Source organism: Gopherus flavomarginatus, chromosome 5, assembly GCF_025201925.1.
Source record: "Gopherus flavomarginatus isolate rGopFla2 chromosome 5, rGopFla2.mat.asm, whole genome shotgun sequence".
Classification (NCBI taxonomy): domain Eukaryota; kingdom Metazoa; phylum Chordata; order Testudines; family Testudinidae; genus Gopherus; species Gopherus flavomarginatus.
The window spans coordinates 9,346,492-9,365,848 of NC_066621.1; the positions used below are offsets into that span (position 1 = coordinate 9,346,492).

The following is a 19,357-nucleotide window of genomic DNA, read 5'->3' on the forward strand; positions in this document are numbered from 1 at the left end:
TCTAGAAAGGTTTTTTCCTGGATGTCTGCAAGGTATGAGCTAACAATTCACTCCTGAGAACAGTTCATGTAGTCAGAGTTCTGCTGAGTGTGAACCTAGGCCCCGAGCCAGATTTGGTCTTGCCCCTGTACCCGATCCTAAACCAGAGCTGATTGCCTCCTTTTCACCATTCCCCAGCGAATTTCTGGATGACAGCCACTGCAGGAGAAAGATTTTCACTAGTAGAAAGAGCTAGCCAAGCCCAGGATTGTTTAAGACGTTAACACCAGTCCAAAATGTAGTCTATGAAATGCAGGAAAGAGTTAAACGGCTCTCATGTCTGGCAAGAGAAACAAACAGAGCTTAATGAAACCTTTATTTGCAAAATATATTTTTTAATTTAAATGCAAATGGGGTGCTGCATTGTGTGCAGGTCACTCATGCTAAGATGCTGTGCAATTAGCAAGGCTGCATCTCAGGAAGCCAAGACTGCTAATGGGCCAGCATTTCGTGTGCATTTGTTTTTAGTTAGTTAATTTTTTTTCAAAAAGGGATGAGTCTTGCTTTGCAAAATACAATCCAGACTCCATTCAATGAAGCCTCTCCCAGCCAACGATGGGATCAGGGATACACTCACAGCAGCCCATTAGATATTAATCGAGTGGGACACAATGATTTCTGTATCCTGGAAAGCTTTTTGGCAAGCCACAAATCACAGCCTAGTGGTCGATACAAGCTCCCAGTCTCGGTCCTGCAACAGTCAGTGCCAGATGAAATGTTACGGACAGTAAATCTGAGCAAGGCTCTGGGAGAGACTTTTCTAAATACTAGGATGAATTACATAGAAGTCTTCAAAGGAGACATTAAACAATGTGAAACTGCACCTTAAAAGTGATGAACAGGCCAGTTTAGCAGAGCAGTTATTCCTAGTGCTACACGTAAGTTATAGACAAGTTAATAAAAACCCTTTGTAGGGGATTTCATCTGGAGAAAATCTCTCTGTACCAAGAAAGATGAGCTGGAATTGGGTCATTATGATCCATGCCCTTCAGGGACATGCTGGAACTTACAAAGCCTCAGATTGTGTTTAGTTCTTTTTCTTGCTGGTCCAGCTCTGCTCTACTGCTGCCGCCATCATCTGCTGAAGGCAGCTGGACCTCTAGCAGCATGGGAAGCAGCGAGAAGCTCATCAGTAATGGTCAAGCAGCTGTGTGAGCACTCTGCTGCCAACCTGTCAAATATGTGCCAACAAGCAGCTGCTGGAGTTCGAGCAAAGCAACTGAGATAATATATATTTACAGGAATAATCTGCGTCATTGGCAAAGGGTGGCAAGGGACTGACTCAGTGAACTGAAAAGAATTTGTGTTTATGGCTGCTGGAAATCACACTTATAGCTCATATTAGCGCTACCATAAGGGCTTCAAAGCCAAAGGAAGTAATAAGGATTGTAAAATTACCACATGAGCAAAATATATCACAGTTATCATCTATGGCTGCCCCTCTGCTGCTTCTCCTAGGCCAATTTGCTTGGGAAATTCACCTTGCCCTGGGACAGGCTGAGGAGGGAAGTTCTGCTGGGAGTCCAAACATGCTGCAGAGTCCACACCCTCCCCTACGCTCCCATGAGGGAGGATATTTGGTCTCATTCCTAAATCTGACAGTGGTAATGGATGTGTGATGGATGAGATCTTGAAACATTCCTGAGCATCTCATATGAGAGACAGAGAGAGAGAGAGAGAGAGAGACACTCACCCACGTGGAACAGAGTCAGCCTCTCCCTCTCCCCACCTCAGACTTATGCACTTTCCAGGGGCTTCCATTTCTTCGCTAATCTTTCTCACTTGTGCAGGATAAAGCAATGAGCTTTGCTGAGCAGGAACATACTGCACCACACACATAATGGGGAGCTGCAAGTCATATGCTGCCCAATACCACAGAAACCTCAGGGACACATCAGGGACACCCCAGATTATGGGACTGAGTGGTTTAGTGGACTGCATACTGAACCCTCCCACTGCCCCAGGGCACCAACTCCAGCCGGGGTAGGGCCTGGGTGCTGTTTCCACCACCTGATTGGCTCCTGGCCCATGTAGAGAAAACTGGTAGCCTCTAGCACCTGCTCACCTGATAATACTGTAATGGGGGTCACTGAGCTCTTGAGCGCCTCCTGCTGCTGCATGCAGTACGGCAGCCCTTGTCCCACTCCTGGTTCCCCCTGCAGGTTGACAGCCTCGCTTGGTGGATCTTCAGTGACTCAGCCCTCTGGCCAGGTCACTCAGTCAAAATGAACCCCTTCTGGGGTAGCAAAAGGTCCAGCAAAGCTGTCTGCCCGCACCAGGGTCTTGAGCCCCTGCTCTGTCTGCACCCCGTCGCTCAGGCTTCCCAAGTAGCCTTGTCCCCTTCTCAGGGCTTGGCTTACGCCTGTCTCCCCTCTTCCAGGGTTTATACCACTTCACTGGTGGCTTGGGGGAAAGGAGAAAATGGGCTCACCCACTACTCTGGGTTCCAGTCCAAGGGTCCTATTAACAACAACCTCTTGCTGCTTCTTCCCTGGGCCTCTTCCCACCTGGCCCTTCATCTTCAGCTCAGGGCTGAAGTTCTTAGAGCCTCGCTCTTCTGCTTTATGCAGCCACAGACAGATCCAAGTTCTGGTTGTCTCATGAGTGCCTGTGCCCAGAAAGGCAAGGCATGGCCTGCCCTGCCCTGTCCCTACCTTCTGGTCCCAGCTCAGAACTGTCTTGCTACGACCCTGCAGTTCCTTTTACCAGAGCCTGCTGGGCTCTAATTAGATGCTTCCTGGAGGCCCTACCTCTGCTGCTCCTTTCCTGGGATGGGATGTAGTAGGACCATAGGGCTTCCATCAGAAGACACCCTGTCACCAACTCCCCATGGGCTGCCTCAGCAGGGAGCACAATGACTGCCTAGCTTCTGGAGGTGGAACTCCACTACCAGGCAGGGCCAGGCACACTGATTGGGTACAGTGGGCAAAAGCTGTACTTGTTCTGTAGTTAAAAATACAGAGAGGGCTTTGCTCTCAAGCCAGCAAATCCACTAAGCACTGAATTAACTGTCAAAGGCACAGGCTCATAGCTGGGAGCTTCATCTGCCCATGGAGATTTTCACATTCCAACTAAAAATCAGGTATGCCATAACTGTATTTTGTGCAGCATTCCTGCTTCAATGACAGCTCCGAAGCAAGCTTCACCAGAGACCAGCTCAGCCCATCTCTAGGCTGTGAGGAAGGGGATTAGTCTGTTCGCACCAAGCTGTTCCTTTCATTTACAAGGACACTTACCATGGCTTAATCCACATATGTGCTTGCTGTTTAAGGAGCTGCTTTAAATGGAATTATACAGAGGCTGTTATTGCTTTGCAACAGGCACTTGCCGAACGGCAGCAGTCGTGTTCCAGAAGGGAATTAAACTGGGATTTTAGAAAGAAGAATGTAGGCAGCACAGCTCCTCAAAGGGCAGGAATTCCTGTGGTGTAATGATTTAACTATTTGGTCAGTTCTGCTTTGTGTTCCAGCAGCAGCTAAGATGGTCACTCAGATTGTCAAGGCAACAGATTCAGGGGAATTCACAGTAACATCGGATGAGTGAACAAGTGACACACCCAACATTTCTCCACATGGGAGAGATGCAGAAGCAGCAGGCAAAGATTAGCATGGCGGTTCTTTGCAGGGCGTTGATATTTGTTTCCCTGCCCACAGTATAAAAGCAGCGAACATGAGACCTGCGCACATGTATTGCGCCCTATCCAACAAGTGATCGTAAGGGCTCTGACTTAACAGAGCATCAGGCAGGTGACACAACAAAGTCAGTGTTACATAGGGGGGCCACACAGAATCCCAGATGTTAGAGCATCTCAAACCACTAGATGCTGCAATTTGTCATTTAAATTTTTCCCACAAAACACTTCTTAAAAGACAAACTATAAGAGAGTAGCCAGTGTAAAGACAAGGTGTCCCCCCCAGGGCTGGGAAACACGGAGACGGGGGCTAACTCACCTTCCTTTTGCTCTGCTGTTTCCTTCTCTTGCCCTGGCAAGCATGCAGCAGAGAGGTTCACCTTGTGGGTTACCCACAGTTGTGATACTGGGCTAGGGGTCAGTCTGGAACTGTGAGAACGCTGGTTCTGGGAAGTGACACACTAAGTCCGATGAAAGCTGTGGACAGGAGAAACAATGATACATCACTACCCTCCCTAAAGCAAACTCAGGGAGCATTGCTAATTATAGAAAAGCAAGAGCCAGTTCAGATCTCCAGCTACAGGTCACCAGCTCTGCTAGGTTTTGTAATTAAGCAAAGAGACGCAGCATGTATCAACCTAGAAACCTGCTCACTAACAGACACTTTGCCGGCTCACAACAAGCTTTCTAGACACAGTGCCATCACTCACCTAAACAGATCCAGGCAATTTGCCTGCTCCCATCACCTGGATTGCATCCTGCCTGCTGCCAACGCCCATTAGTGTCTGTGCTGGCAGATGGGTGCAGGCTGCTTTGACAGTTCCTTGAACAAGGAAAAACAAAAAGCAACAAGTAGCCATTCGGATAGTCACACTCCACCACCATGGAGTCACTGTTTGGTTATAGGCCACATCATAACAGCGTGACCAGGTCTATGTATGCAGACTTCTCATTGGCCAGAGACTGAGAAGTCTCTGTGTACCAAGTGTCATTTAAGCTCACTATTCTGGGCCTCCCCAGTCCAGCACTAGGTTTCCCTAATGATACACAGCTGCCATCTGGCACCACTTCCAGTGGAATTCAGCCTGCGAATTCAGTGAATAATCTCAGTGCCTGCTGCTAAGAGCAGAACATGGCTGTTACCAGCTCTCTACCCCTCATAGCCTGTTCCTTATTCTCCACAGGGAATCCCAGACAGAACACACTGACAGTGCTTGTATCCTGCTGTTCCACTGAGCAACAGCTACACCCTCCTGCTGACCGTGGGCCCAAAGCGTTCCACAGAAATGCCCTGGTGCTTTAGGGCTGCATGGGGAATGTGCTGGGCATGCTGGATGCTATTTGAGTGGCTTATCTCCCTGCTTGCAATAACAATGAGTGCATCTTGATTAGGGGAGCCTGACCCAGCACAGCAGCCCCTGTCCCTGCGGTGGAGGAGAGCAGCCAAAAAAAGGAAGGGTAAATGTTAGCCACAGGCACCAGAGCATACCCCCGACCCTGACAAGTAAAGCCATGGAATTACTATCCAGGTAGTTCAGAGATGTCTTCTTGTAGCATACTGCATAGAGCTCAGAAACTCAGCCTCATATACTCTGCTGGGATCCAGGCCTGCATGTAGTTAGACAGATGCTATGCCCGCGAAATCATCCCACCCAGCTAAGTAATTCCCCATGCTGATGGCCTGAGTCGCTGCAGTAAAAGCTGCCAGCTGCTGCACATCTCCAGTGACTCAGCTATCTGGACTCTTGCTCACTAAGGGACAACTAACTTGCCCAGAGCCCAGCACCCATCTCAAAGAGTGAGGCCAGGTGCCTTGCAGATGTGCGTGGGTGGGAGTGAAATACTGCGGAGATTGCGCCAGCCCAATGGCTGTGGAGCTGCTCCATGTGTGGAGGACAGAAAGATGCACATGGGAATAGAGCTCAGCAGAGGAGGAAATGCAACCCCCTGTATCCTCCCTCCTGCCTGTGCAAAACAATTGCACCAGTTCTGGTGCAAAGTGGGGAAATCTGATCCTATTGCAGTGGCCACGTATATCAAAATCCTACAAGTCCAGCTGTTGGGAGCACAATAACCTGGTCTGCACATCAGGGCACAGGGAAGCTGCAGCCCTTCCTGTCCCTGGTGTTTGGAATTTGGCAGTATTTGTCACTGAGGGATTGCATTTTCTCCCTCTCTGCAGGACAAAGCGGCAGCCAGCCTGCAAGATAAACCATGCTGTGAAAATGTTATTGGCTAGAAGGGGAAGCATGATCCTCAAAGCCCTGCAGCAGTGTCAGCTCTGAGCAGAATGGAGATGAGGCTGAGAAGAGCACTCTCTCCAGTACATACAGATCCCTCACACTGTCCTTTTAGCGCTCATCAATAAACATTTACAGTTTAATCAACATACATCCCTTTATAGAGCAAATCAATAGCTGCTCATTGGTAAGAAAATGAGATAAATAGTAGCCGTATGAGCATTTCTGTTCCCTGGTCTGGGTCCAACCCTGTGCTGCTGGATGAAATGAGACTTAAAAAATGAAGTACATGGACTTTGAGCAGTTCTCTGTAACACGGTCTGATGTTCTCCCATTTCCAGGGACAGTAGTGATTCTGCTCAGATGCGAAGAGGAAGAAGCATTACAGCTCCAACAAAGAGCTGAGTTTCAACTATGGACTAAAAGGAGCAACTGTGGTAAATGGATTGACTATATTGGTGGGGCTCAGGACTCCTGGGCTCTAATCCTGACTTTGCCATGCGCCTGTTGTGATCTCAGGCAAGTTCCTTACCCTCTGTTTCCTCATCTGTAAAATGGGTTAATGAAGCTCATCCACCAGCATAAAGTACCTTGGGAGTTACAGATGAAAAGTGCAAAGATATATGATGGATTCTCGTACCACTCTCAGCTCTGAGACACCAAGGCATGGCTGTACCCTCTGTATCAACCACCCACAGATCCTAGCTGTTTCATCTTAAGATGCAGTGCAATCCATTCACACTGAGGAATCACGGGCACTCTGACCAGCTTCCAGCTCCTGCATATATACTTCCTGCCATCCCATTGATATATACTTTGACACACCCATTCAAACACAGACATATATGTACATGATGGATACAGTCAAAAATCAGGGAGCTTTCATGATGCTGACATCAGGATTCAAACAGCTGCATGCTTTCTGGGGTGATGAAATCTGGTCTAACATATTTTGATTCAGGGTAGATGCTATAAAAATTAGGACTTTGGGTTCAATTTGTTCAGTATACTTTTGTCTAAGAACAGCAGTTTCATTCTGAAAAAGGATTGTGTCTCCCTCCCAGCTTCCCTGCCAGGATGGGCAGGGATGGTGTCCCTAGCCTCTGTTTGCCAGACGCTGGAAATGGGCAACAGGGATGGATCACTGGATAATTCCCTAATCCGTTCATTCCCTTTGGTGAACCTGGCACTGGCCACTGTGGGAAGACAGGATACTGGGCTAGATGGACCCTTGGTCTGACCCTGTAGGGCCGTTCTTATGTTCCCCTATGCGTGGAGTAATCGCTCTGGCCCATGGGGTTTCAGTGCAAGGGCTGTACCTAGACAGCCCAGCAAGGTATGTGGAATCTCAAAGATGTAAGAACCAATTCCCTCCCCAAGTGGCAGGGGCTGGATTCAGTCTCTTGCCATCTCACTTCTCTGCTTCTATTACACTTGCTTGTCCCTTTTTTATGAAGGAGATGGCCTGAAGGACTTGGAAACCTGGACTGTTTTGGGTATAAAGGGAAAGCTGTCATCATAAAGGGAAGAAATTTCTCCTCCTTTCTTTCAATAAGAATCATCACTGACTGGTAAGGATCCCACGGTCAGCAGCAGCAACTCCCACCTGCCCTCCAGTTACTGCTGAGAATAGGACATGCTGGCGAAGAGGGGGCAAAACCATTACAGATGACGTGATTGAGACCTGGCAGCACCTCCCCCAGTCTCACCTCCCGCACCAGGAGGCTGGCAGCTGCAGCATGCGTTTCCCAAGGCAGGTTTACGCTCAGAAGCATAAACTAGGGTTAGTGTCTGTGGAGAAATATGAGCGCATGTTCTCCTCTTTCCTCTGTATTACTACAGTTCCTCTAAGCCTAGGTCCTTTCCCCTCTTCCAGCTATTTTCTCCTTTGGAAATGCCCCGCTGAGTGTTAAACTAATTTTTCTTCTCACATTGTTTTACTGTGGGGTGCTTGGCAAAGATGGATCCCGTGTAATGTTACATAAACTGCCTTTCTGAATCATCTATCACAGTCAATTATTGCATCCCCAATGCTAATGCGCCATCTAGGGGTCAGCCTGCATAGAACAACATCCCTTATGGAGATGAGCTAAAGTCTCTGTGACAATTAATGTCCCAAAAATAAAGGCATGTGGTGGTCAGGGAGGAGGGTAGATAGAGGATTAATGAGCACTGTAGCCTCTACATTTAGAGAAGCTTCTGAAAAGGACCACAAAGTGTTATAGGGACAGATAAACTCTAGCAGCCAGAAATCAGGGAGACGAGGAGTTTAATAAAATATCCAATTATTTTCAATCACTGAAGGATTAAAACACGGAGGAGATAGGAGCTGCAACAAAAATCCAAAAAATGAAAGTAATTAACAAAACCCCAGTGGATGCAATTGTTTTCCTCTCTTTGATGGCCCAGTTTTTTAATTTTACCAACACCAGGCTACTGTGTTAATTTTTAAATAGGCTTGGGTAACAGACTATTAACTATGCATGATCTTTTAATAATTTTTGGTTCTCTGTTACTAGTTCAGGGGCTGAATATGATGAACAAGCAAGCTCCTAACTTGCTAGAGAAGGCAATATCAGAACACAGTTTTTTCAGGCTTTCCTTATAAGTACGCTAAGGTGCGGCCTTTCCCAATTGCACTTGGTATATGAAGTGAGGAGCTTGGGGACACGACACTCAGGACGGGGAGCTCTTCTAACAGTAGGGCAGTTCTGCTGCAATGGGGACAGTGCAAAGTCAGCCAAGGGAAGTTAGAAATGGCCGTAGGGACCACACTCAGAGCCAATGCCAAGTGTTGCTTTCTTCTGAGTTATCTCAAAGCACTATCATTAAGCAAGTCTACCCATTTTTCAGACAAACAGCAGGAGCATGTGAGAGACCGGCAGCCAGGTATAGAATAGGGAATCCCTACACCCAGACCTCTGCTCTGACCTCTAGTAGTTTGTAGCAGAGGCCTGCCCCTCATCCGCAGCACAAAGCCGCACAAGTCCACAAAGGCAGGCAGGTACCAAAGCTAACAGCATTTATTTGCTCTGGGTTTGGGCCCTGTTCTGCTCTCCTTTTTCCCTCTCTCCAGAACCTTTGTACAGACCTATCCCAGTGCAGCCACCCTGATGTTCAGTTCCCTTCCCAATAGAAAGCTGTGCCTTAGAGTCCAAATGAGTCCTACAGGCACACATGGGAACTGAATGAGGCGCACCTAAGTAGCTGAGCAATCACATGGAGCATCTACCAGGTACAATACAAGCCTGCACAAAGCTACCAGGCAAGAGCGGCAGCTAGCTGATGGCCCTTCCGCAGCTGCAAAGCCTCTTTCAACAGCTGGCAGCAAAGCCAGGCCACATGTGGGTCAGCTAGCGCTCCTGGAAATGCACAGTGCAGAGCCTGGCATCTGGATTTTACTCCTGCCAAGTTAGTCCCCTGGGTGACCCTGCTACTTGGCTCTGCTGCAGCAGCAGCTGTGGGGGGGTGGGGCGGGGGAGAAGGCCAAAGGTTCCCATATGTCACACTCCCACAACCAGTGACATGCCAAGTGACTAATACAGTCATGCACACCAACCACTGCTCTCTGCAACTAGGGCTTTGCTCCTGCAAACTTCCCTTGTAGGTCAGAGCAGACCTGCAGTAACTGGCACTTCCCTGCTTTGGAGTAAATTTGGGGGTGGGATTTTAGCACAAAGATTAGGGCAGATGAAGCTAGAGCGATGCACAGAGCTGTGTCAAAGCAAGTGAACACAGAAAACAGCAGTGTCCAAGATGGAGCATGGGGGGTGGGGGGAAGGAGACAGAATGGTTATACATTCCTTACCAGAACAAGAGACCGTGCAAGAAGGAATATACTGAAAGAAAATGGGTAAACTAAGCAAAGGAAAACAAAAACCTACCACAGTTCTCAGAGAAAGGTTGGCTCTCTGGGAGATGTCCCGTCTCCCACTTCTGCAGTGAACAGCTGGGGGCTTGCTCACATCACCAGTCGTAGCCGGGACACCTGGCTACTAGGACCTGGAACAAGAATACCAACTCTTGTCAAATCAACTGACAGTTGCCAAAAGGAAACCATCTGTGGTCACTAGCGGGATATGCATGTCTGAGTGGAAAACAGCAGCCGAGTGGCTTGCCCTGTATAGGTAGCCTAGACCATGGCAGGTACCCTGAGCCTTACAGAAGTGCATACACCATCACGCTCCAGAGCAAGGCTGGGGGAGTCTCCTACTAGGAAAGTGTTACAAAATGAAGATGACAAACAGAATGATTTCTTCCTCCACTAAAAGCAATTAAAAAAAAAAACAGACTGAAAACATAAATGGTCTGAAATTGAAAGTAATTCACTTTTCCAGATGGAAGGCAGGAGACAGGAACAAAGCTGGCAATTAAGAATCATCTGCTATGAATACTAAATACCTGCCACAGCATGCACAAGAAGGGCACACAAGCAAGAGGCTGCAAATCTTCCAAAACCAGATCATTCTAGTTACATCAGCTCAGACATCCTAGTTACAATGTCTGAATCTTGCTACTGGCACCTTGCTGCAGAATTCTCTCTTGGGACCTAATATGAATGGGCCATTAGCTAGCCAGCTTCAGCTAGATCATCTCAAATACCCTTTCCTTCAGGAAGTCTTTCCACAGAACTGATATTATAAACACTAAGAAGAATAAAAACTTCCCAGGCATCAAAGGTCCTGCACATTTTCTTAGAGAGATGGACTTTCAGTTTGAACAATGACACTAAGAACTGACAAGTGGCCCACGGATGTGTTTGGACACTTAGATCTAATGTGATTTTTAGCTATGATTTGCTAAAATACATTAGAGATTGTACAATCATGTAAGCAATTGTACATATATAATATATCAGACTAATTCCAGTTCAATGTTTGACTATTTGCGAGGTTTATTTTGAGTGGTTATACGTGGCCAAGCTGTCGGCAAACATTAGTTGCGCTTATTGTATTGACTACTTTCTTGCAGCTAACCAAGAAAACGAGCATCTTGAAAATGCCGGCATCACTGTTAGCCTAGAGTACATTCCTGTCTTCTTACCAGGGGAAACACACAGCCCTGGTTTACGTTTCCACAGGTGAGAATGGAAGACTGAAATACTGTAACACACTATATTAAACTGTGTATGTGTAGGAGCCGCCTCACTAGTAGGGCTTGCAATACGCTACATCACTAGAGTGCAGAGGCTCCAGATGAGGGAGGGCTGCAACAGGATATTTGATAGGAGTCTAGGAATCCTTTCTCAACCCACTACACTAACTATATCCTGTGTTAGAAATAAGTGACACCTTGCGCATTGATGCCAACAGACTCTCTCTGATGGCCTGTTAGGCTGTCCCGTCCCTACAGCACTTGTGCTATGTTGTAGTTTTAATCTATTTGCACAGAGATTGCCACTTGCAGGCATTTCTTCCTAACCCATCCCCACATTCTTAGTGATAGAAGTGGATTAAACCACTCAGCTCCCTCTAACGCAGCTAAGGCTGTAGAATGCATCAGCAACTGGCAGGATCAACACTTCAGAGTTCAGACTCATATGCTCAAATCTTATCTATTGAGGGTATGGCTCAGTCCCAATGGAGTAGCCAGCTGCCACTCCGCTACCACATATGGAATCCAGCTCTGGAACCAGGCAATGTCCCTTATCCAGGGACAGAAGGAATGAGAATCACTGAAGACCCAATACCCTTCCAATTGTTCAAATCAAGAGTATGCTCATGATGGTCACTTATATATGAAGAAACATCCACCTTTCATATTAAGAGAAGAACTAGTCCCTCTCCCCCCTTGACTGTCACCTAGTTTTGCTGCCTTTTCTCTGGAAGATTTAAGTCTGCTTTTTGTGACTGTCGTGCGCCCCGTATACGATGGAAGCCACACCAGAGACTCACACTGTATGTAGTGTTTTATTGAAGGACGGTAAATTACAACAAACAAAAGTATGTTACACATGCTATACAAAATATACATTCTTATAAGTGAGAAAAATAGAGATACTAGGAAAGAGCAACAGTAAACGAGGGCAGATCTGTAGACAGTGCCTTAGAGACACCCATTATTAGAGCTGCTTCACTTTGGCATTGACTAACAAAGATGGGTATGTTTATGGGAAACAGAATAACTTCTGTTATTCTCTGCAAGTCAGACAGATCTCTTGGTAAATAGATAGGTGAATGTCTTAGCAAAATACAGATAGCTGCATCATCCTGTTTCTAACTGTGTAATTTAGGAGCTGTTGCTCTTAAAACTGCAGTTGGAAACTTAGCCTGTTTTTCAGAATGCAAAAGTAGTACATTGGTAAGTCAGTCAAGGCTATGTACAACCAGCTTAAAACCACTTTGAAGAGGCCACTGTTTATGCCAGGACACTAAGTAAATCTGTTCTATTGCAGGTAGCATAACTTACAAGCCTTAAACTTGATTCTGCACACCTTACAAGACAACACTGCTTTTGACTTCACTGGGAGTTCTGAGTACCAGGGCAGATGAGGCTCCCTAACCTGTCACGCACACCAAGTTAGCATCAGTGGGCTGCACAAACAGAGAAGCTAATGCCATGTTGACTTGTGCTCCATACAAAATAGGGGGAGAGGGAAATAAATGTTTGCCAAATGGAAAGAGGAAAAAGCACAGCAGAAATGAAGTGTTATTTTTCTGCTGCCAAGAGATCATGGCTCTTAACATGCTGTGGACCAGCTATGCCACATTGACATTTATCATGTATGACCAAATCAGGCAGAAAGCCTGAAATGATGCAAGTTTCTCATTGCAGCAATTTCATAATTGGCACTTCTGATGTGATTTTAGGCTATCAGAGTATGTCTACAGACTTTTGGAGTGAGCCTCCCAGCCCAGATCAACAGAATTGGGTTGCAGGGTTTGTGCTAGTGCTCAGACAGTAGCTGCATAGCACTTGGAAGTTGCAGCTCAAGCTGACACTTACCCCCCTGCCCCAGGCTTTAGGGCTCGAGCCGCAACTTCCAAATGCTGTCTACATAGCTACTTTCAGAGAGCTAGCTTGAGTGTTGAGCTGCTTTGGGAGCCTCACTCCAAAATACTGTGGAGAGATACCCATAGACAACAGCAGGGTTCTTTGGAACAAAGGTAAGTTCAGGCTAAAAATCAACTATATGCCTTCCTAGATGCAGTTCAGAGAGAAACATAGGGTTTCCACCCCCTCCCCCCATCAGGTACTTAAGAATTTCCCTTTGAGCTGTAGTGAGTGTAACATTTAGTAGCCCAAAATATTGAGAACTTCAAAACACCAAGGGACTAAAATGCCAGCGTTTAGTTCTACTTTATCTGAACATCAAAAACAACTGACTCTCCCCCACAGTACAGCTGCTGGACTACCTTACGGTTTGCTTTAAGAACTCTGGGATAACTGCCACTGCTGAATCTTTGATCCTTGTTTGCCTGGATCTGACCACCAGCCATGCCCGAGAAGGAAAGTAATGGATATTTTCAAAAATATTTGAGGAGCCTCACTTACCCTGTAGGTGAGCTGATCTCTGGCTCAAGCAAGTTCTAGCTGTGGTCTCAGAGGGGGGGCGTCACCTGAGATGCCTCAAACCTTACAATCCCATCTAAGAAGTGAACAGCAGGAGAAGTCACTAGTTCTTGCAGAGTTCTACCTTTTGGTTTGATGCAGACTGCGTTTTTCCTTCTAAAATTGAGAGTCACGGTGCTGAATCCACTACTGATTAGTGGATTTTCTAGAGACTGAACAAAGGCATCAATGATCAGGAGGAAAGCCCTGGGGATCTTATTTACTGGAGACAAAATACACTAGGAAGGACAGCACTACCAAGTGCTTTAGCTATAAGCTCACTGTGTCCTTGAAGATGCAAAATAGATGAAAATAATGAAAAAACAATGTAAAATGAGCATCTCTACCTAGATGATTTTACCAGAAAGTGACAGCTTTTAGACAGTGTAGGATTATATTATTCCTTTGATATATGTTATGTGATTGGTGACACTTCTGTGCCTGTGCTGCTGGGGAGAAGACATTCATCGAGTGGTTCTGTTGCTAACATGTCACACAGGGAACCTCAGCAGTAAAGGGAACGGCTTTCCAAACGTAGGGAAAAAATGGCTAGTAGGGGATTTAAGTTTTAAAGTTTCCTGATTTTTCAAAGATGAGTCTCTTACCCTTTAAATATTTAGGATGAAATCCTGGCTTCATTAATGTCAATGCAAGTTTCTGAACCAACCTGAATGTGCTAGGATTTCACCTCTGATATTTTGACGGATAGCTTTCAGAAGTGCATATTCACCATTGCTGTGGAACAGCTTACTAGAAAACCCACATAACACAATACACCATGACACTTCACCATGGACATCCACTTCACAGCTTGCCCCCAGTAATCTAAAAGTCTAAGTGCTGCATATACAGTACTCACCCTTTTGCAATGGATTGGAGATATTCAAATACATTAAGGGCTATTATAAAAAGAGGATGGTGATCAATTGTCCTTCATGTCCACTCATGGTAGGACAAATCGTAAACAGCTTAATCTTCAGCAAGGGAGATTTGCGTTAATTTTTTGGAGAACTTTTTAGCTATAAGGGTAATTACAATCTAGAACAGGCTTCCCCAATGATGGGGATTCCCCATCCCCCCTTGGGTGTTTAAGAACTGGTTGGACAAACACCTGTCAAGGAAGATCTAGGTTTATGTGATCCAGCATAAGTGCAGGGGGCTGGACTTGATCTCATGAGGTCCCTTACAGCCCTACATTTTGTATGATTTTATGTCCAGCCCCACACATATGGTGAGCAGCTGGAGGTTTCTGGTACAGCCACCACCAATGATATGGCTGCATTTGCGATCAGAATTAGGCTTTGATGTTGACAACTCACTGAGATGAGAGGGGAAATTCACTCCCTTTTTTTGGGGTGGGGGGCAGACTAAGGTCTTGTCTGCACTGGATATTTCAGCCATCTGTGACCATCCACTTGTGCAAACATCTCCTTAAGACGGGAAAAAATGCTATAAGCCATGATTTGTATACCACTTTCAAGCAGGGAGAAAGTTGCACGGGTGCAAATCGTAGCCAAGTTGTCTGTCTACACTAAGTTGGTATTTGCATTGGTGCAGCTTAACACTGCTTTGAAGTGCACTATACTGGGTGCCTGCATCAGTGCAGCTAACTGATGGTTGGCCATTGCTGGCTGTAACGAGGGCAAGTCGGCCCTACAGGTAGAGGACAGGTACCAGAGTATCACGTCATCCAGCCAAAGCTCACTGCTGTATACAGCATAGAAAGGTCTTTTTATGAGGACATTTTAGATCTTGGCAGAGTCTAAAGACAGTAGCTACTCAGAGCTCATTGATTTTTCACACCTAACACTACTTTCCCAGATGGTTATGAAGAAAAGTCATTTTGCATATTCGGGCCATTGCCAAAGTATGTCACCATTTTAATCTTGTTTTGTTCGTCATTTACAAGAACTCCTAGGAAAGTCGAGATTAGGCTCTGGTTTGTTACTTCAGGGTTTCTGTGAGACTTCATGCTCCATGGAAAATGGAGGTAGTGTTTCATACAAAGAATTACAGAACTTTTCAGGCAGATTTAAGTGGGTCAAACTTGGTGCTCAAGAAACCCGACCATGTAATGAAGAGGGAGCAGTTTACATGTATACTGTCAAGCCAGAGGCATACACAGCTGTATGTAAATCAATGCTATTCACTAGGGTCACAATTTCACCGACATCCCAACATGAAAGGAGAGATCTATCCCTGAAGAAACAAGCTTTCAGATCCACAAAACCTAATGAGTACAAATCTTTATGGTTTGATAGCCAGTTCTCAAGAGTACAACAGGATGTAACAGTATTTTTGGCATAATAAAAAATATTTACATTATGGCCAACACATTTATATGTGTAGTGTATACAAAATATTTATAAATGCAAATCTATTTACAATTAGAGCAGCAGTTCTCAAACTGTGGGTCAGGACACCAAAGTGGGTCGCGACCCCATTTTAATGAGGTCGCCAGGTCTGACTTAGACTTGCTGGGGTCCAGGGCCAAAGCTAAACCCCAAAAGGCTTCAGTCCTGGGCAGCAGAACTAAGGTTACAGGCCCCTGCCTGTGGCTAAAGCCCTTGGACTTTGACCCCCGGGCCTGGGGCAGTGGGGCTCAGCACTCCCTCCAGGGTGGCAGGGCTTCAGTGGGCTCAGGTTTCAGTCCCCCCTCCTGGGGTTCTGTAGTAATTTGTTGTCAGAAGGCGGTCGTGGTGCAATGAAGTTTGAGAACCCCTGAACTAGAGCACTACTTTACTCATAGGAGAAAAAACAACCCTCCAAAAAGTTACCAGTCTGACACAATGATGCAACTCCTGCTAGCAGATTAAAGGAACAGAAAGCTGGACAACAGCTGTATGCTTGCAATTACTGGAGAATTCTATGGGGAGCATGAAAGGCAACACGAAACAGCAAAGCCTTCTTGACAGAATTTTCAGAACAGACAGCCCGTGTTGATATGACATCATAATGCTCATGCCTTCCAATACTCTTGCAGTGGAGTTCACTTCATTCACCAAAATTGTCCAACCATAATATAATGCTGTGGATCCCCATCTTTCCAACACAAGTAAATCCAAGAGACAAAAGCTTGTGCCATCATCCCACTCCTAGCTGAGAGTCTGTCTTGGTCCACTCAGCCTGTAATTGTAGACATGTGTATACAGCATCTTTGGGCAAGGGGTTAATCCTGAGGTAGAAAATACAAAGTCAGTTGATCTGAGTTTGCTTCCAAAGCTTCACTTTGCTGTTTATGTGGCTTTACTAAATTCCTGAATGTTCCGAGTCCTGTTAAAATCCAAGTTATGTTCACGTAACCTGTGGCAAGGTCTAGGTGAAACAGCTTGTTCTCTCTCACCGTCAATGACTCCCTCACTTCGGAGACCTTGAGGGGCCTCCTCATGGATTGACTGCTGCTTTGGGAAGCGTGAGTGAGCCAGCCCTATGTCTCTGTTTAGTCCCCATAAGGGTAGCTGAAAAGGTTCTGAGAAAAAAAAAAAAGATAGGCATTTGAGTTCATGATACATGCACCAAAATTCTAAACAAGGATTAGATGTGATTTGGCAATATGACATTCTTAACAAGATTATTTTCTTTTTAGCTTTGAGGGCACATTTTACTGGAAGCCTTCCCACTGTAGCAATCTGTTATCATAACCAGCTACAGCATGCCTACAAGTTTCTCCAAAGGTTCTCTGGAAGAATCACAAAAAACCTTGATTCTATTAAATTAACAATGTTTTTTTCTTCAGGTGCTTTGAAACATTAGGAATTCTATTCAGTAAACATACAAAAGTGCTATTTGGATTTCTTGTGGGATATCTGTGTGACTCTAAAGCAAAGACAAACTTGGCAGAGAAATATACTTGATATATATAGTTTTTCTCAACTCCAAGAGCATTTGGACATTTGGTGCAAAGCTTCAGATTTCTGTTCATTCAAAGTGCAGTCTGGAGAGGAAGTGTTCAGTGATTAGATTAACTACCCCACACACAACAATTTGACCAGATAAAATTGGACTAGTCCAGTACGAATATATAAGGTAACAGGCAGGCTTGTGCTGTCGGACTGGAAGAAGAGGATGAGTCACGAACTTACCATTATTAGTCTGCTGAGATGAGAGTTTCTTCTCATTTATTCTGTCATGATGGGTAAGAAAGGCAGACATTTCTCTGTCTACTATAAGATTATCCAGAATTCTGGCTTCATGTTGGGTGTCTGTTGGATAGGTCTCCTTGGGCACTTGTACCATAAGACTGGACAATGTGTGATCCAGTGGGTCCTCTTCTGTAATGTATGCATAAGGACAGTACTCACGGGTCCTGGAGTAGATGTTTGCATTGTCGTAACAATCTGAGCAGATCACTAATGGCCCTGTGCCACCTGACACAATGGGGGAACAAAAAATATTCTTTGTTTAAAAGAGTAGGGATGCCTGGTCTCTACAGTTGCTTTTATAGAAAGGTATGATCATGCAATATCACCGTGCCATAGTGAGAAAGACACTGACACAGGATTGGTACTGAACTCCACAATGCCTGCTTGCTTCTTTTGGAAAATAAGCTGCAGGAGAAATGCACCATATTCACATGCACAGCAACCTAAGTTCATGCTAGCCCGGTGACTCAGAGCTTGCCTGGGAGAACAGAAGTTTAATGTGGTGTAAAGCAAACTCATATTGCCTTGTAAGTTCTAAGAGCAAAGACGTTCCAGTATCTAATTAACATACATGTCTTCCTAATCACATTTGTATTAAAACAGTTCCTTACCCTACAATTACTGTGGTTCTTCGAGTGCTTGTGTCTATTTCCCACTCTTGATGCACATACTCCCCATGTTATCCAGATCAGAAGCTTTTAGCCAGGTTCTGTTGGGGTCACACCTGTATCCTGAATACCCTTTGCACCCCCACCTCCCATTTGAGAGCATGAAGGGTGGATTGGGGCCAACTATCTCTCAGTTCCTTCACCAAAACATAACACAGGTCCTGTAGTAATAGGGCTGGAGGACAGGTCATGGAACACATGAATATGGACAACGTCTTGAAGAACCATAGTTACTGTAAAGTAAGTAACTGCTTTTTCTTCAAGTGCTTGTCTATACATATTCCACTACTGGTGATCTTAATTCCTATCTAGCCTCCTGTGAAGTCTGAAACTTCATGTCATTTTACATAATCATACTTGGCAAGTTGCGTCTGGTAACTGGCAATCCTAAAGTGGAGGCTGACAGAGGGCAGGAGTAGCTCTTGGTTCAGAGGATATCCAGACATCTGAGCTCCTTTTCTTTAGGTGTTGCCTTGCAGCTTTTCTGTTCTGCCCTCTCCTGAGCAGCAGTGAAAACAAGGGATCCAGGTGTAGGATGAGTGTAAAAGTACTAGAATTCCAAAGATGATACCTGGGACCTTCTGTCTGCCTTTTTGGATGCTGGGGGAAAGTGATGCGGGTATCTGCCTCAGAAGCTGTGCAGTTGCTACCTGTCCCTCGTTTATGGCATAGCCAGCCAGTCAGCCTTGCACTGAGGAGTGCAAGATGTTTAACAATTTGTGGGATATCTCCTGCCCTACATCAGCTGGAATCTCTACTGTCTCTGCCATCTGTTGAAGGAAGTCAAATTTTTAAAATTAAGATTGAATGCTATTCTAAAAGATTCGCTCTAGGAATTATTTCAGGGAAGTTCTAGGGCCTGGGTTATACAAGAGCTCAGACCAGATGATCACAATGGCCCCTTTTGCCCTTGGAATCTAAGAAAAGCGCTGTAGTCCTCAGGATGTGATGGAACAGATGAGACAACAGCATCAGGTGAAGATGAGATGGCAGAAGGGCAAGTTCAGCTGACTGATGAATTTCAGAGACTTGCAATTGTTGAGGGTCACTAACTGACACCTGTGGGCTGATGCTGTTGGACCCTCC

General features: G+C 45.6%; 1 protein-coding gene across 2 annotated transcripts in view; it reads right to left on the minus strand.

The window, feature by feature from the left end:
- Positions 1-11,805: 11,805 nt before the first annotated feature.
- Positions 11,806-19,357, minus strand: part of LRIG2 (leucine rich repeats and immunoglobulin like domains 2) — a 43,897-nt gene continuing 36,345 nt past the window's right edge. For both annotated transcript variants that reach the window (XM_050954297.1, XM_050954298.1), the window contains 2 exons: positions 17,544-17,828; positions 11,806-16,930 (listed from right to left, as the gene is read on the minus strand). In XM_050954297.1, the coding sequence (XP_050810254.1) occupies positions 16,698-16,930; positions 17,544-17,828 (518 nt within the window). In that variant the 3' untranslated portion in view covers positions 11,806-16,697. The remainder of the gene's footprint in view (positions 16,931-17,543; positions 17,829-19,357) is intronic.